Genomic DNA, 26,378 nt, shown 5'->3' on the forward strand with positions numbered 1-26,378 from the left:
GAAGCCCTAGTCAAACATCCTGCTGTCCAGTGTGCGGGCAGGCAGGAAGAGGGAGGAGGGGGCGCTCTGCGGGCACCGGGCAGCCCCAAGCGCGCTCACCTCCCCCGCCCCCGCCCCCGACTCTACCCCTGCAGCCCACCCGGACCCACCCTGGCCATGGCTCCCGGGGAGAAGATCAAGGCGAAGATCAAGAAGAACCTGCCGGTGACGGGCCCGCAGGCGCCCACCATCAAGGAGCTCATGCGGTGGTACTGCCTGAACACCAACACGCACGGCTGCCGCCGCATCGTGGTGTCGCGCGGCCGCCTCCGCCGCCTGCTCTGGATCGCCTTCACGCTCACCGCCGTGGCGCTCATCTTCTGGCAGTGCGCGCTGCTCGTCTTCTCCTTCTACACCGTCTCCGTCTCCATCAAGGTCCACTTCCAGAAGCTGGACTTCCCGGCGGTCACCATCTGCAACATCAACCCCTACAAGTAAGAGGGCAGAGGGGCGGATGGGGGGAGGAGTGGCGCAGAGACTGCCCACTGCTGCCAGCCCCGGTCTGTGGTGCTTTACCACCCTTGAAATCTGTGTCAAGTTGGGGCTGGAGCGATAGCACAGTGGGTAGGGCGTTTGCCTTGCACGTGGCCAACTCGGGTTCGGTTCCCAGCATCCCATAGGGTCTCCTGAGTGCAGAGCCAGGAGTAACCCCTGTGCATCACCAGGTGTGACCCAAAAAGCAAAAAAAAAAAAAAGAGAGAGAGAGAGAGAAAGAAATCTGTGCCAAGTTGGGGCTGAAGCAATAGCACAGCGGTAGGCAGTTTGCCGTGCTCATGGCAGACCCAAGTTCGATTCCCAGCATCCCACAGGGTCCTCTGAGCACCGCCAGGAGTAATTCCTGAGTGCATGAGCCAGGAGTAACCCCTGTGCATGGCCGGGTGTGAGACAAAAAGAAGAAAAGAAAAAAAAAAAGAAAAAAAGGAAAGAAATCTGTGCCATGTTTCCAAATGCTTCTCGGGAAGACAGGATTAGAAGGTGGAGCCAGGAATGAGCTCTCAGACACTCACAAACACAATTCTATACACACACACACACACACACACACACACACACACACACACCACTCCATTCATGCCCTCAGCTCTCCAGATTCACACCCTCACATTGAGTTTGAACATGATTCAGAGTGACACCCAGGTGACTTACAGAAGTGCCACATCTGTCCCCTCCCCCGAGCCAGCCCAGCCCCACTAATTGAGATCCTGGGCTGGCTCACCCCACGGTGCTCCCTGCTGACTCCCTGCTCTGATGGGGGAAAGCGGATGTGCAGGGCTGACTGGGCGGGCACCGGGGTTGGAGCCGGGGTGGGGTGGGGAGGAGGGGGAGGGCCAGGGAGACAGAGGCGCAAAGGGCACTGAGAGTCATACTCAGAGGCGAGTCTCTCCCTCCCCTCGAGTCTCCTTCCGCCTGCCCTCCCCGCCTCCCTCCTTCCTCCCGCCTATCACTGGCTCCGCACATTGGCACATGGCGTCCTAGGGTCGCAGACCCAAACAGCCCTGAGCCCCACTGAGTCCCGGCGAGGGCGTGAGCTTTTCATACATCTGGATACTGCTTCTATGCCCATACCCACAGAAATGACAGAGCGAACGAGCTGGCTGGAGTCAGAATAATACACGGTTTCTTTTTCCCCAATCGCCTCTTCTTACAGAGGTGGAGACGGAGATCCCCAAAAAGGTCAAATGAGTTATCCCAGGTCACCTATCCTAGAACCAGCGGGGCACAGGGAGCACAGGTCTGGGGGCGGGGGTCTCTGCGCCCCTGGCTGAGAAGGGAGCCCAGGACTGATGGGGAAAATGAAAATGCACAGCGGCACCTTAGGCTTGCGCCTTGCCCTGCACCTGTCCTACCCATAGTCCTTTGCGGGGCTGGGGGCTGGGGGGATGCAAGCTGCCTCTCCCCACCCAGCTCCCGAATTGGGGGAGCATGGAGGGGCAAGGCCCCGGGTGCAGGGTGGAGGCAGAGCCTGCCCCCTGGGAGCCTGGGGGGAAGGGGGAGCTGTTATTTACTCATGCGCACCAGGCTGGTTTATGGGAGGCACCTGATAGTCACCACTCCAGAAATGCTGGTTGGGGCGACCTCATCCACACACCCTGAGAGCAAGCAGGCATCGGTGGCGGCCGCGAGTCACCCCGGGGTCACCCAGGAGCCCGCATCCAGGACACAGCACCCCCTCCTCCCACCCCTTGTTTCCCGGCGCAGAGGAGGAGGGGTGGGGGGGGAGAGGTGAGGTGCAGTGGCGGCACGCTGCCAGCGGGGGGCGCTCTCTCTGACCCCCGCCCCAACCTCCTGGCAGGTACAGCGCCGTGCGGGACCTGCTGGCTGACCTGGAGCAGGAGACCAGAAGCACCTTGAAGACCCTGTACGGCTTCTCGGAGATGAAGTCTCGCCGGCGCCGAGAGGCGGAGGCCCCGGGTCCGGCCTGGGAGGGCCCGCAGCCCAAGTTCCTCAACCTGGTCCCGCTGCTGCTCTTCAAGCAGGGCGAGACGCACACGGCCCGGGACTTCCTGACGGGCCGCAAGCGGAGGGTGGGCGACCACGTGGTCCACAAGGCGGCCGACGTGGTGCAGGTCCACGAGTCCAAGCAGGTGGTGGGCTTCCAGCTGGTGAGATATCCCCCTCCCCCACCACGTGGGCCCTGGGAGCAGGGTGGAAGGAAGGGGGGGGGGGTTCGCGCCGCAGGGAACCCCTGCAAGGACTCTCCCTGGCCCCTGAGCCCGGTTCTGGTCCCATCCCCATGGACTAGCTGCAAGCAATGAGACAAGGGTAGGGGCACCTAAGGGAGTCTTAGCAACCAGGCGCCCTGGGGTCCTCTCCAAGGACAGGAAGAAGGGAAGGTCCCTTGTTGGTGGCAAGGAGAGGGGAGGGGAGGGGAGCTCCTCTTTCAGACACAGTGAGATGACAGACGGCCACTCCCATTCTTTTCCATCGATTCCTCCTGAAAGTTGGGTTCGACTTCCATCTGGAGGTCATCTGGTCGGCTGGCTTTGAGTCCAGGGCTGGCTCATGGAGGAGGAAGGCCCTCTTTTTTTTTTTTTTTTTTGAAGTAAACAGATTTTATTTAGAGGCTTTTGAGGATAGGAGGAAGGGATAAGAAAGGGAGAGAGAGTAAGAGTAACGCGTTCAAGAGAGAACGCGGGCTTCTCCAAGGGTGGAGGAAGCCCCTACACATAACCGAGATTTAGACACAAAAGTATGAAAGCATGAAAGTACACATCTCAAGAGGGGAGATGCGGGCGACACATGTGCTTGGGCGACACATGTGCTCGGCCATGTGGGCGCAAGCAGCACATGGGCTCAGGCAGCATATGCGCCTGAAGGCCCTCTTTTTCTTTATTCCCTGCAGGATATATATATATATACATATATATACACATATATATGTACATATATATATATGCACACACACATACATCTCAGAGAACCTGGCAAGCTACCGAGAGTATCCCGCCCGCACGGGCAGAGCCTGGCAAGCTCCCCATGATGTATTCGATATGCTAAAAACAGTAATGATAGGTCTCATTCCCCTGACCCTGAAAGAGTCTCCAATCGTTGGGAAAGACGAGTAAGGAGAAGCTGCTAAAATCTCAGGGCTGGGAGGAATAGAGACATTACTGGTGCCTGTGCGAGTAAATCGACGAACAACAGGATGACAGTGATGCAGTGATACAGTGATTCCATGCAGGTGAGGGGGCTCCCAAATGTAGCTCAGGCGACCTGAGGGGGTCACTTTGGATGATCCGTAGCCCAGATGCGTGGAGCCTGCAGTTCAGTGCTCGGGCCTGGCGGTGCTTGGGAGACACCAGGGTCCCACGCAGCAGTTCTTGGTGCGGAGGGGGCTGTGGGGTGCCCCAGGGCATGCCAGGCATGCACACCAGCCCGGCGAGCTCCTCCCGGCCCAGGGTCTCTGTGAACAGTGCCATCACCCCACTGTCGCCAAAGCGGGAGGGAAACTCCGGCCAAACGGGCGTGCAGACACCGATGTGTCCCTCTGTGCTTCCCTTCACGGGCAGCCAGGGTCCAGGTCGTCTTTCCCTCCCCGTCGGTGGGGAGGGCCCGGAAGTAGCTGCCATTCTCCAGAGGTGACGTCCACGACCTACGTGGGCACCCACCCTGGCTTGCCCCCCTCCGCCCGCCCTCTCCGGGTCAGAGCTGCTCTAGCACACAGAGCCCTGTCAGTGGGCGGTGACGGGCCCAGCGTCAGCTCCTGGGAAATCGACCTTTTCTCTTTCTCTTCTTCACGGAGACTCCCCCAGTCCCCCCTGAACCCGTGTCTGAGGGTCCCCGAGCAGCTCCAGCCCTGTGATGTGTGTCCTTAGGAGCGTTTCTGAGCCCCCTGGGGATGAGAACTTCTGAGGGGCCACAGTTTCTCTCTAACGCTCTTAGGGGCCGAGACTTTTATTTTCTTTTGCTTCTGGGGCTGCTCCCTGACAGTGCTCAGGGGGCTACTCCCAAGCTCTGTGCTCTGGGGGCGTTTCCAGCAGTGTTTAAGGGAATCATACGGTGTCGGGATTCGAACCCAGGCCTCTTACATGCCCTGCATATGCCCCAGCCCATTGAGCTCTCCCTGGCCCTAATTATCCTAGATTTGAATGGTCAGTCCAGGCCCCCCCCCTCTACCAGCCACCGAATAAAATTGAGAAGAAAGATATGGGGGCAGAGAGCTAGGGCCACATCCAGTGATGCTTGGGGGGGGGCGCTACTCCTGACTCTGTGCTCAGGGGACCATGGGGTATGAGGGATTGAACAAGGGTCTGCTTCATGCAAAGTTGGTGCCTTGTCCCATACTCACGGGCCCAGGAATGAGGGCACCCGCCCCGTTTTGTAGTGAAACCATGGAGACAGGATATCTTGTCTCGACTCCTGCAGAGACTCAGTGTCACATCCCGGCTAGAACTCTAGCGTCTGGTCCACTGGAAAACGGTGTGGGCAGGGGTGGGGGGTGGGAGGAACACGCACTCCGTGGCGATCACCCACTCCAAAGTGGTGATCTGGGGGCCCTGATAAGCCAGATTTCGAGCCAGTCACGGGCACGGAGCAGAGAAGGCATCACGTCCTTCCTTGCCCAGCCCCTCGGTGGTCCTCAAGGCTGGGGGAGGCCGTGATGCCCGTGGCCGTGCCCTGGCCGAGCCTCCCGATGACACTCCCGTCCTCCCTCACCGGGCCGCCGACCTGCGGGAGGAGCGAGGACCTCACCGCCGTCTCCTCCTCCCCACAGTGCTCCAACGACACCGCCAACTGCACCATCTACGCCTTCAGCTCGGGGGTCAACGCCATCCAGGAGTGGTACAAGCTGCACTACATGAACATCATGGCGCAGGTGCCCCTCGAGAAGAAGATCAACATGAGCTACTCGGCCGAGGAGTTGCTGGTCACCTGCTTCTTTGACGGGGTGTCCTGTGACGCCAGGTGAGAGTTCCTTCTTCACCTGGGACAGGCGGCTGCCGGGGCGGGGGTGGGGGCGTCCGAGGGCCGGGTACAGGCCATGCACACGCACCGCAGCTCGGCTCCAGGGTCCTTGGCACGAAGCCCCCAAGCCGGGCAGGACAGGGTGGAGGGCAGAGTGGCGGCACAGCCTCTACCGTGTTAGCATCACTCGGAGAAAACGGTCCCTCGCCGTGTGTCTCAAACCCTGTTGCTCTCTGCGACTTGCTCCAAGGACTGGGGAGCACTGATGGAGCACAGAGGAAGGCGACGGGCCCTGTGCCCTGTGCCCTGTGCCCTGGGCCAGCCTCAGACCCTCTTTGAGACAAAGTTCCCGTGTCGGAGGGTGAGCCGGCGCTCAGGGCCCTTTCTGCCTCTGAAGGGCAGGCCTCATCCTTTCCCCGCCTGAGTGCTCCTGACCTTCCCCTGGGGGAGCCAGGACCCCGGTTCTCGGGCCTGGAGAGCGAGAGCGCGGAGGGAAGGCACTTCCCACGCATGCAGCCACCCCGGGTTCGATCCCTGAGCCCCGCCAGGACTGAGCGCCGAGCACAGGGTTGTGTGGGTGAGCATGCAGGGCTTCTCCCCCCAGAAACCAAAGCTAATGGAGAAGAAGGAAGGTGTTGGGGGCAGGGCCACACCCCGGGATGCTTGGGGGGCTATCTACCCCGCCCCCCAAGAAAAACAAAACCAGAAAACTAAACCAGTCCCCATGGAAACAGCAGCTAGAATCAAGTCCCTTAGGCGCTTAGCTTCCGAGGGAAGGGGGGTAGTCCCCAGACAACGAGGGTCCGACTCCTGGGCTCTCTCCCAGGACTGGCTGCGGGGGCGGGGAGTGTGTCCTGCACGGGCTGAGAGACTCGGGGGCAGAGAAGGGAGGGGCGGGGGGCTCTGTCAGCCTCAGGGATCCCGAGACTGAGTGGGGGGAGGGGATGCCCCCGCAGGAGAGACGCACAGGCTCCAGTCACAGGACATCTCTGCGCGGGGAGGCACGCGGGGGACTCCTGTCTGCGCCCACCGTCCAGGGAAGGGCTCGGGCCTCTCGAGTAGGGGCTGAGTTCGGTCCCTCCTCACCACTTTCTCCTTCCCCAGGAACTTTACTCTGTTCCACCACCCGATGTACGGGAATTGCTACACATTCAACAACAAGGAGAATGAGACGACACTCAGCACGTCCATGGGGGGCAGTGAGTACGGTAGGTGCAGGGCGCCGGGGAGGCTGGGGGCCTCCAGTCCCACATTACCTTGGCTCCACCTGAGCGCCAGCTCAGTACCAGCTGAGCACCACCTTGGTACCATCCGAGCACTAGCTCAACACCACCTAAGCCTACCTGAGCACCACCTCAGTACCACCTCAGCACCCCCTGAGCACCACCTCAGTACCACCTGAGCATCACCTAGTACCACCTGAGCACCACCTGAGCACCACCTCAGTACCACCTCAGCACCACTCAAGCACTACTTTAGTACCATCTGAGCACTACCTGAGCACCACCTGAGCACTAGCTCAGCACCACCTCAGTACCACCCGAGCACTACCTTAGTACCATCTGAGCACTAGCTCAGTACCACCTGAGCACCACCTGAGCACCACCTCAGTACCACCTCAGCACTATCTCAGCACCACCTCAACACCATTTTAGTCCCACCTGAGCACTACCTCAGCACCACTTCAGCACCACCCAGGTACCACCTCAGTATCACCTGAGTACCACCTGAGTACCATCTGAGCACTAGCTCAGTTCCACCTGAGCACCACCTCAGTACCACCTGAGCACCACTTAAGCATGACCCACGCACCACCTCAGTACCACCTCAGCACCACCTCAGTATCACCTCAGTACCACTTGAACATCACCTTAGTACCATCTGAGCACCACCTCAGAACCACCTAAGCACCACCTTAGTACCACCTGAGTATACCTCAGTACCACCTGAGCACCACCTCAGTACCACCTGAGCATGAGCTCAGTACCACCTGAGTAGCACCTCAACACCACCTGAGCACCAAGGTTGATTTCCCAGGAGCAGGGCTGATGCCTGGGGGGGTCTCTGGCAGGTCAGCTGGAGACGCTGGGCGGCGCCCCCTCCGCAGGCCCAGGGCTCCAGCTCCCCTGTCTAGGGGCCCGTGGACCTCCGTGCGAGTCTCTCCTCCTTCTCAGCGTCTCTTTACTCCTCAGGGGCCGGGGACAGCGCGGTGGCCCTGCTGCTGGGAGCCAGTGTGGGAATGAGTAATCGGCAGGTGGCCCAGCGGGAGCCCCAGATAAGCCGCCCGGAGATTAGGGAGACAAACACGCCTTTATCTGGGCTCCGTGGCAGCTCAGGAGCTGCCTCGGCTTCTCGGAGCGAGCCCGGCTCTCCGGCCACCAGGCTCCCGGGAGGACTGGACACCCACTGTGCAGGGTCCCCGGAGAGCCGGCAAAGTGCAGCGCGGGGCGCGCGGGGCGTGCCGGGGCCGCCAACGGTGGTTTCAGCCCGTCAGGGTGTGGCACGCGAGGCCTCTGCGGGCTGCCCGTCAGCCACCTACTCACGGCGTCCTCACTTGCCCTTTTCTCTGCACCTGGGAGACAGACTCAGCCCCCAGAGACAGAGACAGACAGAGACAGAGAGAGACGGAGACTCGGGCACAGGCAACAGAGGCGGGCAGAGTGTGAGCTCCGGAGGCTGTGTGGGCAGGGCCTGCCCTCGGGAGCTCGTTTCGCCAAAATACGCGCCTGGACCTGGCTGCAAATATTGTCCCATGGGGATGAAGCTTTTGCCAAAGTGACGGGAACACCAGCCTAGGCATCAGGGCTATTTATCAGCATTTTCACCATTCCCACACGACCTTAGTGCCATCCCCGCAGCCCCTCAGTACCAGTCTCCTACCAGCTCAGTATCATTCCTATTTCATCTCAGCACCACCCGAGCACACCTCAGTACCACCTGAATACCACCTCGGCACCACCTCAGTACCACCTCAGCACTACCTCAGCACCGCCTAGCACCACCTTAGCGCCATCTCAGCACACCTGAGCACCACCTCAGTATCAACTGAGCACCACCTTAGTACCACCTGAACACCACCTTAGCACCATCTGAGCGCCAGCTCAGTACCACCTGAGCACCACCTCAGTACTACCTCAGTACCACCAGAGCACCACCTCAGTACTACCTCAGTACCACCTGAGCACCACTTCAGCACCTAAGCACCACCTCAGTAGCACCTGAGCACCATCTCAGCACCTAAGCACCACCTCCATAGCACCTGAGCACCACCTCAGCACCACCTCAGCACCATCTCAGCACCACTTGAGCACCACCTCAATATCATCTGAGCACCACATCTTCCAGTGCCACCACTGCAATGGCTCTTCCAAGCACCTTCCCCCCTCCACCCCGCCCCACCACCTTCTTCCTTCCCGAGCACTGCCCTGCTTTGTAGGAAGGCAGGGACTCGACATTGGTCTGGCTGTCCCATGAGAGAATCCTCAGGCCGTCCCGAGCCAATTGAGCAGACACATTCCCAGACCAGCCCCGGCCATGTCTGCCGCAGAGCATGCTGGGACTCAGTGGCAGTGTGGTCCATCTTCCTCCCAACACTGCAAGAAACTAGAGGTGCTCATCCTTCAGCGGAGCACGTCATCTGGGGACCGAGTCTCACTCTGCTCTCCACGGGCTGTGTGGCCTTGAGGAAATCACTCCCACTCTCTGGGCTGGCTGCCACGTGACACAAACTCTCAGAGCACTGTGTCCTTTGCCTCCACTTGACACTGTGGCTCGCTCCAAACGTGGACTCTCTGCGGGGTAGCCAGGCCAGGCGGGGAAAGAGTCAGGCAAGCACAGCCTGTCCTGGGGGCCCCTGTGGGAGGGGACAGTCCTGTCTAGGACTTTTCACTTGATGGAAACACCTGGGGCTTAGTCCTGAGGCTCCAGAGCACAGCCCGCTGGGTGAGCGAACCCCAGCCTTTGACCTCAACCCGCTTGCTTTCTGCTCCCAGGCCTGCAGGTCATCCTGTACATCGACGAAGAGGAGTATAACCCCTTCCTGGTGTCCTCCACGGGGGCGAAGGTGATTGTCCACCGGCAGGACGAGTACCCCTTCATCGAGGATGTGGGGACGGAGATCGAGACGGCCATGGCCACCTCCATCGGGATGCACCTGGTGAGAGAGACTTCCAGGGTCCGAGGGTGGGGGTGGGCAAGGACGGTCTTTTATTTTATGTTTTTTTTTTCAAGATGGATTGAAGAGGGGTAGCGTAGAGCAAGGGGTGCTGGTTTCAAAGGGGAGCGGGGCCCTGTGTCTGCCCAATGGTGACCCCAGTGGCTTATTCTATTTGCTGGACTGAAGTCTGTCTGTCTAGCTCTGGCGTGATCGGGAAGGATTGGGTGGAAACTTCCTCGTTGCAAAGACAGAGACTGGCTGTGCGAGCTGGTGTGTGTGCGGGGAGCAAGGCAGCAGGGACCACCCGCCTGTCGGGAAGAGAGGACGGGCAAACGCTTTCTCTCTGGGACACATGGAGGTCTGGAGTGGGGGAGGGGAGGGCCAAGGAACCCACTGCTGAAAGCTGGTGGGGCGTCACCTGGCCTCAAAGCTCTGCCTACGCCCTCACTTCCATAGTTTCACCTCGTTCACCAACAGCCCCCTTCTCCCCCAAGTCTACTTCTGTTGACCTGGGGGTTGCTGCCGACACTCAGGCCTCTTGAGAATCCTGTTGCTGCCTCTAACCACTGAGATACCAGGCGCAGCAGGAACGGAAGTGGGAGGCAAGGGGTGTGTTCTGATGCCCCGAGTCACACTGTGACTTTTTAAACTTGGTTTTCTGGTTTGTAAGTCTGATGTCTGACTCTCTCTCTCTCTCCCCTCTCTTTCCTCTCTCTCTCTCTCCCCTCTCTCTCTCTTTCTCCCCTTTCTCTGTCTCTGTCTCTGTCTCTCTCTCATATACATGCTCTCACTCTTATAGAATCACTCAGAAGAACTTATGTAGAGGGCCAGAGAGGTAGTCCCAGGGTTAAGGCACTTGCCCCGGCTGGATCTCTGGCATTGCATATGGTTCACTCTAAGCACAGAGCTAGGTATGGCTGCTGGCTCTGCACCCCCCAATACCGTACCCTCAGGTATACTATGCGCATGCATCTCCCTTCTACCCCATCTTTCTCTCCGCGGCACCATCTCGACACACACACACACTTCTGTGTCTCAGGATATTGGTCTTCTCCAAGGATGCAAGTGTAGCAACAAGCATCTCTCCTCCTACCTAAGTACTAGATACTGCTCTGCGCATATCCCGCTGGACACCGTAGCTTGGACAGGCTCCCTACATGGTGCCTAGAGCAGCCTTGATCCTCTCAGAGACCCACAGCACTCCATCACGGGGCAGGTATCTGAAGATGGTCCCTGCATGCCGGAAGGCCATGGTGGTTGGGAGAGGGGTTGCGCCTCAGTGGGACCAGTAAACGGCCCTTCCAGGAGGGATTGGAGCAATGCACAGCTTCAACAGGAAGAAAGAGGAGCTGTCCTTCCATGGGGGCAGGGGGCGGTTAGCCTGCCTGTAGCCTTCCAGAGAAAAATGCTCTGGATTCTCATCCGGGGCAGAGCAATAGTACAGCAGGTAGGGCGCTTGCCTTGCATGCGGCTGACCTGGGTTTAATCCTCCATCGGGTCCCCTGAGCTCAGTGATCCCTGAAGTGGCCCCTGAACTCAGAGCCAGGAATAAGCCTTAAGCACTGCTGGCTGTGGTCCAAATTTTTTTTTTGAAAATTAAGAAAAGAGACTCCTCAAGAACAACAGAAGATTGGGGCTGGAGTGATAGCACAGCGGGTAGGGTGTTTGCCTTGCACACAGCTGATCTGTGTTCAATTCCCAGCATCCCATAGGATCCCCCAACCACCGCCAGGAGTAATTCCTGAGTTCATGAGCCAGGAGTAACCCCTGAGCATCGCCGGGTGTGACCCAAAAAGAAAAACAAACAAAAAAACCAAAACAAAACCAACAGAAGATAAGGATCTGGTCTAAGGAGCCAGAGTGATAGTACAGTGGGAGGGACTTGCACACAAATGACCGAGGTTCGATCCTTGGGAATCCCATATGGTCCCCTGAGCCCTGCCAGGAGTTATCACTGAACACAGAGCCAGGAGGAAGCTCTGAACACAGCCAAGTGTAGCCCCAAAACAAAACAAAGCAAAACAACACACACACACACACACACACACAAAAAATAATTTCAATTGGGTGGTCTTTCTTCAGACTGGAGCGATAGCACAGCAAGCAGGTAGGGCATTTGCCTTGCACGCAGCCAACCTGAGTTCAAATCCTCCATCCCTCTTGGAGAGCCCAGCAAACTACCGAGAGTATCCCGTCCACACAGCAGAGCCTGGCAAGCTACCCATGGCATATTTGACATGCCAAAAACAGTAACAACAAGTCTTACAATGGAGACGTTACTGGTGCCCGCTCGAGCAAATCGATGAACAGCGGGACGACAGTGCTGTAGTGCTACAGCGGTCTTTCTTCATGTCATTTCCTGAGTATGTGGGGAGAAATTCTGTGGATTATCTACCCCCCACCACCGTCATGTCCTACAGAGCTGCCAAACCTCACTCGTTTGCCCTGGCGGGCACTGATACCTGGGTGATCAGTCTCAGACCCCCCTCCCCCCCAGTCAAAGCCTCTGAAAGACGAGCCAGTGCATCTATGCTCTGAGTGAACTCCAGCGTTCTCAGGAGCCTCGGCTTGAGACGGGAGTTACTCGGAACGAGCAGAGACGCAGTCTGTCTTTTCAAGTGAAAGTCACACGAGAAGGAAATGACAAGTGGGGCACAGCCAGGAATGATGACTTCATAGTGCATGACTGTGAAATAGTGCCTCCCGCAGCCGGGGCTGGGGGCTGGGCATACACAGGTGGCGAACATTCTCCCGAGTCCCCCCCTTTAAGTCAGACACTAGGACAACATCTGTGGAAGATGAAGATTCTGCCCCTGGTCCTGTTGGAGCACAAGAGTCCAACAGTAGGTCTGGGACAAGCCGGACATCGCCCAAAGGCCCAGTGATAGTGGCACCAAGAAATCCATCTGTGTGGGAGCAGCTTAGGGGTTCCCCAAGCCAGAGTTCTTAAATCTCAGTTCTTGGAACGATGTGTGTAATTCTGGGAACTGCTTCTCCGAGGAAGTGATAATTGATTGGAGACAGCAGAAATGAACTGGAGTAAGTGTTCCAGGAGGAATGGATGGCTTTGGAAGCTCCTGTTGCCCATCAGAGTCAACCTAGTGAGAGGGGAATCCACCAGCCCAGGGGTCTGGGGACCAGGTGTCCTCTGGAGGGCTTCTTGTGCAGGGGCTTCATCCCTGTGTCAGAAGCTTGCTTCAAAATGCCAAAGGCCACGTCCCAGCATGAACTCGGTGAGCACTGATTACCCCAAAAAGAAAAAAAAAAATCCTAAGCCCCAACCTGCCCAGACTGTGGTTAGAAATGATTTGGGGCTGGAGCCGGAGCAAGAGTAGCGTGGGAAAGGCGTTTGCCTTGCACGCAGCTGACCCGGGTTCGATCCCCAGCATTCCATAGGGTCCCCAAAGCACTGCCGGGAGTAATTTCTGAGTGCAGAGCTTGGAGCAGCCCCTGCGCATCGCGGGGTGTGACCCAAAAAAGAAAAAGAAATTAAAAAGAAAAAAAAAAGAAAAGATTTGGGGATTACCACTCCAGGATCCGATTGATTTTTCTGCTGCCCGGCAAATCCCGTCCTCAGTTCAGATCCGTAACATCCCGATCTCACATTTCCCAAGTGGTCGGGACGGAAAGGAACTCCCTGAGAATTGTAACGCATCCTTCCCACCCGTTCTTTCGCCCCTCCTGCCCTCCTGCTTCTCACAGTGAGCCTGCACACTAGAATGGCGTATAAGAGTTCGGAAAAATACAAGAACTAAAGGAATTCTGGCCCCTGGCTTCCTTCGGGGAGCTTAGACATACCCAGCTCATTATGAAGCTAATGTTTTCTTTGCCGATGGTGGGTCAACAAAGGCCTGGGTGGGTTTCCCGCTACACCTAATTTGAGATATACAAAAATCAAAGCCACAAAGCAGGACCAGTCAGCGTTAGTCCTGATTTATGAGCATTTAGAACAACAACAAAAACGGGGATTACTGCGAGGTCATCAGGGGGTCACTAAGAATAAGTCCAAACAAACTAGACTTCTTTATTTATTTATTTATTTATTTATTTATTTATTTATTTATTTATTTATTGATAGGCATGTCAAGCTGGTAGATTTCATTGGCAAACCGTGGTCCGTAGATTTAATTTTCATTTATCGAGGGACTGTGTGTCCCGAGTACTCTCCATGCAGAGTTGGATGAAGCTCAGCAGCTCCTGTCAGAGGTTCCAACTTTGAGAGCACACGCTTTGCAGTATGTTTCCCCATAAGCCGGAAGACGCTTCCAGCTTCTTCACAGGCTCAGTTCTTACCATGATGTAGCACTGCAGCACTGTCGTCCCATTGTTCATTAATCTTGCACGAGCAGGCACCCAGTAACGTCTCCATGGTGAGACTTGTTGTTACTGTTTTTGGCATATCGAATAGACCATGGTTAGCTTGCCAGGCTCTGCTGCACGGGCGGGATACTCTCGGTAGCTTGCCAGGCTCTCCGAGAGGGACGGAGGAATCGAACCTGGGTCGGCTGTGTGCAAGGCAAACACCCTACCCTCTGTGCTATCGCTCTTAGAATGATAGTAAGTAAAAATTGTTGAATGGATGCATGGATATGTGGGTAGGTGAAGGGATGGATGAATGAGTGGGTGAAGGAAGGGAAAGAATGGTTGGCTGAGGCATGGATCAGAGGATGGATGGATGGATGGATGGGTGAGTGAATGAATGAGTAAGTAGATAGATGAATAGGTGGATGGATGGATGAGTGGGTGGATGCATGGATAGATGCATAGAAAGAAACTGTGGAGCAGATTTTCTAACTGATAGAGTTTTGAAGGACAAGTGCCAGATGGATTGTATCAGGCAAGACTAGTCCATAGAATATATAGTACTCGTAATAGGGTCACAGAAGGGATTGAAACCATGTAATAGGACCTTTCGAGAAATCGCCTTGGTGGAGTTACAGTCAACATATTGGAAGCTAGAAGGACATGCTGCAGAGGCCCTCCATTGTGACGTGGGGGTGGGGATGAGCACAAGTATGTCAACAGGAGCCTGACAATGAAGTCTTGAGAAAAAGCCTGGGGGAGATGGACTCATGTGTAAATTCTGGCATGAGCAGCCAAGTGGATGGAGGCACGAGGCAATTCTAGTCCCCCAGAATCGGGGGACTAGAGAAGAACAGGTCAGTGAGGGGGGAGGACAACCACATTAGCTGGGTTGTGGTTGCTAAGATACCCAAGTTGTGCTTTTAGGAAGTGCAGGGAAAACGTCCAGCAAGCAGATGTTATGACTCCGGCACTCAGAAATAAAGTTGGTGGTGGAGAGAGGGACCATGAAGCATAAAACTTCTAGACATAAATCCCATCCCCCGAGATCTGAGACAAGAAGATGCCCTAGGGCTGAGTAGAAAGACAGTGGAGAGACATCCCTCTCCAATCACGGTCCTTTAAAAGTGGGAATGAATCAGACATGGAGAAAACATTTGGAAATTAATCTCCCCCGTAGTGTTTTTCTCAGTCAAAAACAAAGAGAAAAATCCAAACTGCAAATAAAATGTGGTTTTGTTTGTATGATTAAAAAAAAAAAAGGCCTTCCAAACTATGAGTTTAAAATTCTTCATGAGTGAAAGCAATGTTAATAATCCGAGATGCCCTATCGGTCCACCCACCTGGCATCTGTTTCTTTCATTTGTAATACCTTAATGTTGGGGTAATGGTGAAAAATGGAGTTGAAACAATAGAGAAATGTTTGTGGTAATTATGGGCCAGTCATTGATGCATAGGCCGTTTTTAGTCCAAAATCTACCTTGACACAATTGAGTTCTTTACTCCTCAAGTTATTTTAAAATTTCTGTCTAAAAAATATTTGCATGAAGAAGAACAAGACAAAAGAGAGATAGGGACAGTAGTGTGAGAGAGAGAGAGAGAGAGAGAGAGAGAGAGAGAGAGTTAGTATGACTCTATGCTAGATCAGGGAAAGGAATTTCAAGCAAGGTACCAAATGCAGTTGAGAGGTCAAGAAAGATAAAGGGTGAAAGGTGTTCCCCTGGGCTTGGCCGCCAAGAGGTCGCTGGCATGGTGCTCATCGTGGGCAGTTTTAGTTGGAAGAGGTGGAGCAGAAACCACAGTATAATAGGTTGGATCATGAATGGAAGACAAGGAAGTGATCAAGGGTGGACAACTCAGACAGCGGGGGTGAGGGGGTGGAACCAAGACCTGGAGCAGGGCAGGGGGAGACAGGTTTGTCGTGGCCACACCCGCTGTACGCTTTTCCAAAGCACACATACAATCTTCTCTCGCTACACGCTCGGACCATAGGAATTAAGACTCTTAAAGGCCCAACCACCAGGATTCAAAGCCCAGCTCGGTACTTTGCTTGTCTGATCTCTCCACTGTAAAGTGACCTCAGCTGTAAAGTGGGGGTGACAAGAGCAACGTTGCTTCAGAGGCTGATGAGGATTGGATGACTCGATTGGATGCCAGGGGTAGGGTTCAGGGGTCCAAAGCACTCCCCTTACAGGTGAGAGGCCCTGGGTTGGATTCCTGGCACCACCAAAACAGCAAACAAACAACACCCAGAAAATCCACTGAGTTCATGGGTGGAATCACTTAGGCCAGTGGTAAGTGTGCCGATGTTATTTTATACTTACATGCTTTTTTGAGAAAAGAGATGTCCAGAGAAGGAAAACTAAAACTAAACATGAAAAAGAATTAAAAGGGTAACTAGGGAAGGATTTTCTTGCCCTTTGCCACATCCCTGTCCTTTGGAAGTCCAGCTCTGGTCTCTTCCTTCTAACTGCATAACTAAACCAATTTCTATAGATGTTGTGCACACTTTTCCTAGTTCGTACTTTCTCTTTCATCTTCCTTATGTTACCCTTTTTGCATGCAAAACCACCACATATTTACATAGTGAAAATCTGTTTTCCTTTATCGTCATTGTATTTGGTGAGGATTTCCCCCCTCACCCCCCAGAGATCAAATAGGGTGCTGAGTTTTCTTCTAGTTATTTATTTCATTTAACGCTTGAACACACTAGAATTTCTTCCTGCAGGATGTGAGGTAGAGGTAGAATTCACTTCCTCCAAGTGGTGAATCGCCTTAAGTTCATCCATTTGGTCATTCTTCTTACAACCTTATATATAGACTTTGTCATACACAAAGTAGTTTCTATAATTTACTACAGTACTTTTTTTTTTTTTAAGAATAGGGCTGGAGAGACAGCACAGGGCTTAAGCCAGTTGTCTTGCATGGGCCAACCCAGGAATTGACCCCTGAGCATGGAGCCAGAAGTGAGCCCTGAGCACTGTTGGGCATGAGCCAAGCCCTCACCCTCAGGGAGAACAGAACAAGCTATGAACCCCCATCATCTACCTGGGTTGGGAGGGAGCTCAGACAGTCACCTGGGTTTGAGAGTGGATTGGTGGGTGGTGGGGGGCTGTAGGGGGCAGCCACACCTTCCAGGGGATGAGCCATGGTCTTCTCTCCTCCCCCGTTCTCAGAAGGCAGCAAGTAGGATCTATGTTGATGGAAACAGGTCCTGCTGTCCACACAGACACCCGTATGCTACATACTCGGCCACACACTTTTAATCGCACTTGTGCATACCCACCCAGATGCGTGTGACATCACCACACAGTTACATACATGCTCTGTGTGTGGACAGACAGGTGTGAACAGATGTAACACACACACACACACACATACTGTATCTCTAGGATCAGCAAGGCAATAAAAAATGTTCAGAGAGAGAGAGAGAGAGAGAGAGAGAGAGAGAAGTACACCCATCACTGTGGCTTTGAGAAGCTAAAAAAACACCTTTATCCTATTAACTGCTGCAAAAAATGTGCATTTGCTCCACCTGCTTCCGGTGCCCTCACGCCCGGGACTCAGAGTTCCTGCAAGCATCATTAGTGTCCCCGCTCACTGGGTACTCAAAAGCATCAAAACCAAATCCATTTCTCGCCATCACTTCCCTGGGTCTCGCGCAGAAAGAGCCTGGCCCGACAGGTGTTCCCATCTGGAGGGTTCCGGCTGCTGTCGGGGCTCCAGACTCTGGGGGACTTGAGCAGCTTTTGCCCAGGAAGTCTACCCCTTTCTGGGGGGGTCCCTAAATTGGGGAGCCCTGGAGGGAAGCTCTGCTTGGCACCTGTGCGCCCGCATGCCCAGCCCCACCCTGGCATGGACTCTGAATCTGTGTGGTACGGGCTACGTGAGGCAGGAGTGGGTGTGTGGGTATCTACGCACCTGCCCTCGGACGAGGCGGGCTGTCCCAGGGCGTCACACGCTGGGACCTGGCAGGGTGGGTGCTGTCAGAATCGTGGGGACCCCAGGGGCCGCTTTCCCCTTTGTTTGCACCCAGAGTTTCAGTGCCCTGCAAGGAGTCCTGTCAACTGCCCTTGAGGTGCCTGCAGTTAATTGAGGGAGGCTGATGGGCAGATGAATTACAATGCAAACAGAAAGAGATTACTGCCACTTGAGCTGTTGACACTTTCTACCTGCATGGGAATGCTTGATTCCTTTTTTTTTTTTTTCCCCTCCCGCTCTCTCTTCCTCTCTATTTTGGTAGTTGTTTTCTGGGGTCTGAGTTGGTTGGTTTGTGTATTTGATGAGGGTGGGGGGCTCCCCCACAGTCTCTTTTGCACTGGTTTGTGCTATCAGGAATTGAACCCGAGGCCTTGGACATGCCAGGCATAATCTTTCCGTTCTTTTTCCTTTTACAGTTTATATTCTTATTCTCCCTTGGACTTTGTGGGGTTTTTTCCCCCTTCCTTTCTTTTTCATTTACTGGGTTTGTTTGGATTGGTCATTGGCAGTAACAAATCAGCCAGAGCTGAACGCAGCAGAATCTAAGTTAATAAGGTTTCAAACTCTCTGAGTCCCCGTGCTGCTTCTCCTTCTACCTGCTGGGTCTTCTGTGTCCTCTTTCTTTCTCTCTCTTAGAAAACTCGGGTTTTCCAAGTCGATATCTAGAGCCAGGAGACAGAAATCTTCTGAGTAGGAAGGGTTGCGGGTGGGGGCGGGGTCATTTGACAAGTGCCGGTCACTGCCCTGCATTTGGAGCCTCCGTTATCCCACCAGGCACGGTGCTGGAAAGCAGATGCAGATCTCTCAGTTCAGCTCGGGGGACGGTCTGATGGGGCCCTGGGCAACTGTGTCACTCTCCAGCAACTCACTCCCCTCTGCCCCGGCCCTGCCGCCCAGCCCTCTCCTGCCTCCAGGCTCCGGGGCTCCTAGGGCCGCCCAGTTCTCTCCCCCCCCCCCCCCCCGTTCTTGACAAGGCCGGCTCCTCCACGATGCCGTCCTTGATCACTCTCTCTGCAAGACTGCTCTCTCCTTGCAGCCCTCCAGTCTGCTGTCTATCCCATTAGCATGTAGTGTGTGTGTGTGTGTGTGTGTGTGTGTGAGAGAGAGAGAGAGAGAGAGAGAGACAGAGAGACAGAGAGACAGAGACAGAGAGAGAGGGAGAGAGAGACAGAGACAGAGAGAAAGAGAGAGAGAGTTAGGGCCACACCAAGGGTTGGTGGTCAGGGCTTACTCCTGGCTTTGTGCTCAGGGATCACTCCCAGTGGACACAGGAGACCCTTTGGGGTGCCAGAGAGTGAACCAGGGTCGGGTGCATGCAAAGCACGTGCCCTAGCTGCAGGACTATGGCTCTGGCTGCTAGAATGTCACTTGCATGAGCACAGGACCCTGGTCCATTGTCACAGCTGCTCCCACAGTCTCTCCAGGAGCACCAGAGACCAAGTAGGAACCTGCTAAATCTGTGTTCAGCAGCCGGGGCAGTGGCCCATCAGCAAACCCTTGCATGCAAGTGCCCTGGATTCAGTCCCTGACCCCTAAAATAAAGGGGGCGGGGGCGGAGGGGATGGGGAGAGCCCACCCTGGCGCTCGGCTCTCCGGAGCTTCCCCCGGGGTGGGAAGCATCTCTTCTGGAGCACTGTGCCCTGTGCTTGCAGACGGAGTCCTTCAAGCTGAGCGAACCCTACAGCCAGTGCACGGAGGACGGGAGCGACGTGCCCATCAAGAACATCTACAACGCTGCCTACTCCCTCCAGGTAGGGCGGGCTTGCGGCTGGGACCCAGGACACGGAGTTCTGTCTCGGCCCGGGTGTGTCCGGGAGCAGGAACTCCTCCCTGGGGCTCATCCAGAGGCCTCGGGGACAGCTCCGCCGGCTGGTTCCAGTCCCGGTCGGTCGGTCTGTAACCAGAGCTTCTCGGAGCCTGTGAGGTTGTCTGGGGCTCACAATTGAGCCGTCCCGCCCGTGTCCCCTGACCCCCATGCCCCACGCCATGGGCTGTGGGTAAGTGGTCTCGGCTCTGCACCCCCTACCCCTGTCCATGGGGGGCAAAGGAGGGTGGAACAGCGGCCTTCGGGGAGGCATCCTAAGCTTTTCTGGCCTAGATGATGTCAAAAGTCAGGAAATGACACCAGAAATCCCAGGTGCCCAGGCTCTCTGGGAGAAACAAGGTCTGTCTGTGTCAGGAGCGTCTCTGTGGGATCAGGGACAGGGCTTGGGGGACACTCAGCATCTTAGTGCTCACTAGCCCCATTGCTTCCTCGGGGCCACTTCCGGGGCCCTGCCACTCACCTCCTCCTAGCTCCCCAGTGGACTCAAAGGACCAGGTCGCCCCCTGCATGAACCCTCAGACTTAACGTCTGAGCCTCGCCGAGGCAGGTCGGGGTGTGAACACCAAGGGACGAGGAACTGCTAGTCCGAGAATATCTGCGGGAGAGAAAGAGAAAGAAGCCAAACTGGCTTCAAGACGGGGGGGCCAGAGAGAGGCGGCGGGGTGGGGGGGGTGGAGGCGCTTCCTTTGCATGTGCCTCATTGGGGTGCCCCAAGCACCCCCAGGAGTGAGCCCTGAGTGTTGCTGGGTGTAGGCCAAAATAAAATACGCCCCCACTCCAAATATTAACTCTTTGGAGGGAGGGCTGTGGTGAGGGGTGACTGGAGGTGGCCGGGGTGGTCCCTAGCAACACCCCCTCCACTACAAGGCAGTTCTCGGACCCCTTCCTGCAGATCTGCCTGCACTCCTGCTTCCAGACCAAGATGGTGGAGAAATGTGGGTGTGCCCAGTACAGCCAGCCCCTGCCCCCCGCAGCCAGCTACTGCAACTACCAGCAGCACCCCAACTGGAGTAAGTGGCAGCCCCAGCCCGGCCCCTCTTGCCTTTAGCCTGTGGGGGGCTCTGGGGGAGAGAGGTTCCCTCGAGTTTTGTCTTTATGATTGAGCTGGGCTTGTGCCGTTTCCCCAAACCAAATGCTCACCCCCCACCCCCTGGGCTAAAACCTTGACACGCCCCACCCGGACCCCCCCCCTCGTCAGCTTTAGGAGGTGGGAACAACGGCTAGGAACCTTCTCCCAGAAAATATATAGGTATCAGAATGGGTAAACAACGTGCCCCAGGTCACACAGCCAGGAAGTCACGGAACTAACTAGACACAAAGCAAGGTCTAGACTCAAGCCGACCTGCTATGCCCCGGCCACCGGCTCCCACAGAACTGGTGTTTGGAGAAAGTAGACCGAGCAATCATCTAAAGGAGGTGTGGGGTGGTGGTGGGGGGGCCCCATTGGAGACCCCTCCAGGAAGGTCCCTGTGGCCCCCCACGCCCATGCTGCCCCTCTGCCTTGCCCCTCAGTGTTCTGCTACTACCAGCTGCACCAGGCTTTCGTCCGGGAGGAGCTGGGCTGCCAATCAGTGTGCCGGGAAGCCTGCAGGTGAGTGCCCGGGGGAGGTGACAGGCAGGGCGGGGCCCGCCCAGGCCCCCCTCCACCCCCCTCACGCACCCCTGTCTCCCCTTAGCTTTAAAGAGTGGACGCTGACCACCAGCCTGGCCCAGTGGCCCTCGTTGGTTTCTGAGGTAAGTTCTCCCCCTCCCCATGCTCCCTCCCCGCAAGGCTGGAACCTCACCATCTCCTCTGGCCTTGGGGACCAGCCACCTCTGCGGGAGGGTCCACGGGCCAGCCCCCATCACTCCAGGCTTCCCCACGGCCCTGCTCCTGTTTCTCCATCACAGAAATGGTTGCTGTCTGTTCTCACTTGGGACCAAGGCCAACAGATCAAGAAAAAGCTCAACAAGTGAGTAACTTTCCTCCCTCCCACGGCCCCGATGCCCCCTGAGGTCTCGGGGCCAAACCCTTGCCTGGCTTCACTCTTCCTTTTCCTCCGCAAAGATTGATTTATTGATCTCATGAGTCAGGCCTGGGGCAACATCTGGGGCCACAGTATGGACGTACCTTCTCTTTGCTGGCTCAATGAGTGTACAACAGTCGGGACAGTGGGGCAGAGGGGCGCCTCCGTTAGGCTGGAAGCTCTCAGACTGGTTGGCACCCGGGCTCCCTGGCATAGCCGCATTCCCCAGGGGCCTCTCCTCGGTCACTCATTCCCACCCAGGCTGTCTCCTGGGTCCCCGGCAAGGAGGTGTGTGTGTGTGTGTGTGTGTGGCGGTGGGGGGCTTTGTCATCCCCTGGGATGCCAGCTGAGCTTTCGAGCAACCATCCTGTTTTTGAAGGTTCCACGCACAGCCCTGTACATTTCTTCCGGACTTCCTCAAGGATCTTGACGCCTCTGAGTCTCAGTCTCTTCTAATGCCATTTGAATTTTCCACCTACCTCCCAATTTGTTGCCAAGGGAATTTGTGTGTGTGTGTGTGTGTGTGTGCTTTTTGGGTCACACCCGACGATACTCAGGGGTTACTCCTGGCTCTGCACTCAGGAATTACTCCTGGCAGTGCTTGGTGGGACCACATGGGATGCTGGGGATCAGACCCGGGTCGGCCGAGTGCAAGGCAAATGCCCTCCCTGCTGTGCTATTGCTCCAGCCCTGCCAAGGTATTCTAAGTCAAAAAACTCAGCCAAGTCGGAGTTCAGGACCTCAGTGAGATGGAAAGAAAGGGGGAAGAGAGTGGAGTGACCTCAGGAACTCACACCTCTCTGGCCAGGCCCTCCCCACCATGCCTGGTGCAGGTCTGTCTCCCCCCCTTCCCCCCGTCCCCCCCCTCACTGACAACTCACCAAGCGTTATGGCAAGTGCTGGGCTGGGGAGCCGGGTCTTAGGGAGAGACGTGGGCCCTGTCACCACAGAGCTTACAATCCAGCGGTAAACTGTGGCTCAGTAAAAGCAAACTCTTTTTTTTTTTTTTTTTTTGCTTTTTGGGTCACACCCGGCAATGCACCGGGGTCATTCCTAACTCTGCACTCAGGAATTACCCCTGGCAGTGTTCAGGGGACCATATGGGATGCTGGGAATCGAACCCAGGTTGGCCGTGTGCAAGGCAAACGCCCTACCCGCTGTGCTATCATTCTAGCCCCAGTAAAAGCAAACTCTTAAGCTGAGTTTTGCCCATGGGTGACCCCTCGGTCCAACCTAAATTCTACCAGGGCTTGGACTATCAAATGCCTGCAACAAATGCCTCATGAACAACTTTGTAAGCCATGGTGTTTAAATAAAGTAGAAAGCAAAAAAAAAAAAAAACTGAATTCCACGAAAGTCGGGATGTGATGACCAAGTGTTTACAAGACCCAAAGTCAGGGCAATGGGGGCTAGAGCAATCGTATAATGGGCAGGCACTGGCTTTGGAGGCAGCCAACCCAGATTTGATCACTGGCACCCCAGATGGCCCCCAAGTACAGCCAGGAGTAATTTCTCAGCTCAGAGCCAGGAGTAAGCCCTGAGCACTGCAGGGTGTGCACCCCTTCCCCTTATAATAATGAAATAAACCAGTTCTGACTTTTAAAAAAATAGAAAGGAAGGAAGGAAGGAAGGAAGGAAGGAAGGAAGGAAGGAAGGAAGGAAGGAAGGAAGGAAGGAAGGAAGGAAGGAAGGAAGGAAGGAAAGAAGGAAAGAAAAAAAAGAAAATTAGGGCAACAGCAAAGCTGAAGACCAATTATCCTTTTGGTGTAAGTGTGGGCTCCCGAAAGCTGTTTGAGCAGTGCCAGGCAGGGATTTTGTAGCTGGGCTCCAGAATGTTCAAAATGACTCTGCCAATTATGAACTGAGTAGTCTTGGGCAAATGTCTCCATCAATTTGTGATGCAATTTCCACATCTGTTCCCTGGGGAGGATTAAGACATAATCCTTGTGGGATGGGGGAGGGGTGTGTGTGTGGAGGGGTGGGAGAAACAAGTGAGTGAATTTCCAGAAGGTTCTTGGAGCAGTGACTGGCAACAGGAAGTATCCAATAAAGACGAGTTGCTATTATGGTTATTATTGTGATTACATTATGCCCAGCACTACCTCGCTCGTTTACCTGGCCTGCCCGTCTCCTGTGTGTGTTTGAGATTGTAATCAAACCATCACAAATGTCAAGGTTGAGTGAAGAGCACGGGAGGAGAGGTGGGCGGATTCACGAGAGCTCGAGGCAGGAAAATGGATCTTGAAAGAATAGCCTGAGCAACCAGGCCTGGAGTGTTCCCCCCCCAACACACACACACACACACACACACACACACACACACACACACACACACACACACACTCCAGAGCTCAAGCGTGGGGTGCCCAGGAGGCTGGGGCGAAACCGCCATGCACAGGGGCTGGCCCGTCCGACCCACCTGGGCCCTGCCTCTTGTCTGCAGGACCGACTTGGCCAAACTCTTGATATTCTACAAAGACCTGAACCAGCGCTCCATCGTGGAGAGCCCTGCCAATAGCGTGAGTGGCTCTTAGGGGTGGGGGTCTGCGGGGGGTGGGGGGGAACCTGATATAAAATGACCGTCTGCCGGGCGGGGTAGGGGTACGGCATCTGCTTGTGGCAGTCCAGCCTGAGTTAGGAGGGCGGCCGTTGGCCAGAGACGGCAGTGTCTGGGGGGGGGGGGGGGGCAGGGGGGTTGAGAAGTCTGCCCATCCCTCCCGCTAGAATGTTCCCGGCCAAGGCTAGCCGGCTGCTCCCCGGAAGTTGGGCAGGGGAAGGTCCCTTTCTGACGCTGTTGGCTCGTCCTGCCTGGCAGATTGAAATGCTCCTGTCCAACTTCGGCGGCCAGCTGGGCCTGTGGATGAGCTGCTCAGTCGTGTGCGTCATCGAGATCATCGAGGTCTTCTTCATCGACTCCTTCTCCATCATCGCCCGCCGCCAGTGGCAGAAGATAAAGGAGTGGTGGGCCCGGAGACAGACGCCCCACTGCCCCGAGGCTCCCCCCGTGGTGCCCGGCGGCCGGGACAACCCAGGCCTGGATATGGACGATGACCTGCCCACCTTCACCTCTGCCCTGCGCTTGCCGCCAGCCCCGGGGGCCCAGGTGCCCGGCACCCCGCCCCCCCGGTACAACACCTTGCGCTTGGAGAAGGCTTTCTCTCACCCGCTCCCCGACACCCAGGTATCGGCGGAGTCCTGAGGTGGGGCCAGGACCCCCACAGCCATGGTCTGAGAATGTAAGACTTGACTCCTGGATGCCCCAGGGGACCCGGCACGCCCCGTCGGGGCTTTTCAGAGACATGGACCAGAAGTCTGCTTCGGGGACGCACCGGTACCCGGGCCCAGGTGGTGACCCAGCAGCACCTGCAGTCACCCTTCCCGCTGCCCTCGAGCGGAGAATCTCCGACGGCTCAGACACCCAGAGCCCCGCCGGGGAGAGAGACGGAGGCTGAGAGATGGTGGCCGCCCGGACGGAGGCCGGAAGAGAAGGACCTTGGAGCTCTTGGCTAGATGCTGAGAAAGCAAGACTGTGAGCCCCTCCCCCGCCCCCAGGGGTCCTCACTCCGCACCCCCAGCCCTGTGAGTGATGTGATTCAGGCGCCCGAGGCCAGACAGCCCCTGCCAGGCACCTGAGACGGAATGTGAAGCCTGGGGCGGTGGGGGGGGGGGGTTGAAGAAGCCGCCCCTCGGGTCTGTGTTGGAACCGGCAGGAAGTTCAACCAAGGTCTTTGTAGAATGTGAAGGGGGGGGGGCAAGGGAGCCTGTGAGGGGAGCCCAGGACAAGCGGGACTCACCCCAGAGTGTGCGTGGCGGGAGGAGAGGTGAGGAACCGGGTCCTGGGTGGGGTACCTAAGCAGAAGGCAGCAAGCGAAGGGCATTCATTGCTGCCTGGGCACCTTGGCACAGGAGAAAGCATGGTCTCTGGGTAAGCCGCCCCGGCCGCACTTCCTCCCGGGCAGACACCCCGGAGCCTGCCCCTACCCCCCACCCAACCTTCCTATGCCACCAGCACAAGAAGCGTCCATGTGTCGCCAGGACATGCGGGCAGCCCCCAGCCTCAGGGCACAGATGCTCACAGCGGTGCCCCGTCTGGGCGCTGGGCACTGAGGGACACCCGAGTAGCCCCCGCACTCCCAGCCAAAGCCCAGTTTTGAGCCCTGCCGCGCCCCCCCCCACCTCCACACCACCCCAAAACGGGTCAGCTGGTTGAGTTCACTTTTAAGTGGTTAAAAAAAAAAAAAAGGTCCAAGAGACTTGTCTGTAACTCATGAAAATGATGGGAGATTCAAATGTCAGCATCCATCAATAAAGCTTCGTGGAAACTCAGCCTGACCTGGGTCCTTCCCCACCGTCTATACCCCAGCTGGCCAGGCCCCCAAGGGCCCCCCCCCGCCCCCCGGACTGCACACCCTGCCACATTTAACTCTCCGACTGTGCACGGGGAATCGTGAGCACATTAAAAGCTCTTAATTGTCCCGTGTGATGGGGAGGTAAGAAAGGGCCCGGGCGGAGCCCGACCGCTCCCTCCTCTGGCCTCCAACCAGAGCCTGGGGGGTAAGGTGGGGACGGGGAGGGGGGAGGACTAGGAGGGAAGAGGGAAAGGAGTGACCGGTGGGGGGGGTGAGGGGGGAAAGGGGGCAGGTGGAGGTTCTTCCCGCGCGAG

The 26,378-nt window shown here is 56.2% G+C and overlaps 1 protein-coding gene across 1 annotated transcript; it reads left to right on the forward strand.

The window, feature by feature from the left end:
* Positions 1-156: 156 nt before the first annotated feature.
* On the forward strand, positions 157-25,328 carry SCNN1G (sodium channel epithelial 1 subunit gamma). Its single transcript, XM_004604288.2, has 12 exons — positions 157-473; positions 2,333-2,642; positions 5,255-5,445; positions 6,550-6,653; positions 9,438-9,601; positions 19,537-19,635; positions 20,602-20,719; positions 21,222-21,300; positions 21,386-21,443; positions 21,600-21,661; positions 24,159-24,234; positions 24,531-25,328. Exons 1-12 carry the CDS (start codon positions 157-159, stop codon positions 24,912-24,914), a joined length of 1,962 nt encoding a protein of 653 aa, XP_004604345.2. The 3' UTR covers positions 24,915-25,328.
* Positions 25,329-26,378: the final 1,050 nt, after the last annotated feature.

This window comes from Sorex araneus, chromosome 4, assembly GCF_027595985.1.
Source record: "Sorex araneus isolate mSorAra2 chromosome 4, mSorAra2.pri, whole genome shotgun sequence".
Lineage (NCBI taxonomy): Eukaryota > Metazoa > Chordata > Mammalia > Eulipotyphla > Soricidae > Sorex > Sorex araneus.

Bases quoted from the DNA above. Each gene is read 5' to 3' on its own strand.
- SCNN1G (XM_004604288.2), top strand. From the start codon at position 157: ATGGCTCCCGGGGAGAAGATCAAGGCGAAGATCAAGAAGAACCTGCCG. The intron at 2,643-5,254 runs GTGAGATATCCC...TCCTCCCCACAG, and splicing joins AGGTGGTGGGCTTCCAGCTG to TGCTCCAACGACACCGCCAA. The intron at 21,301-21,385 runs GTGAGTGCCCGG...GTCTCCCCTTAG, and splicing joins GTGTGCCGGGAAGCCTGCAG to CTTTAAAGAGTGGACGCTGA.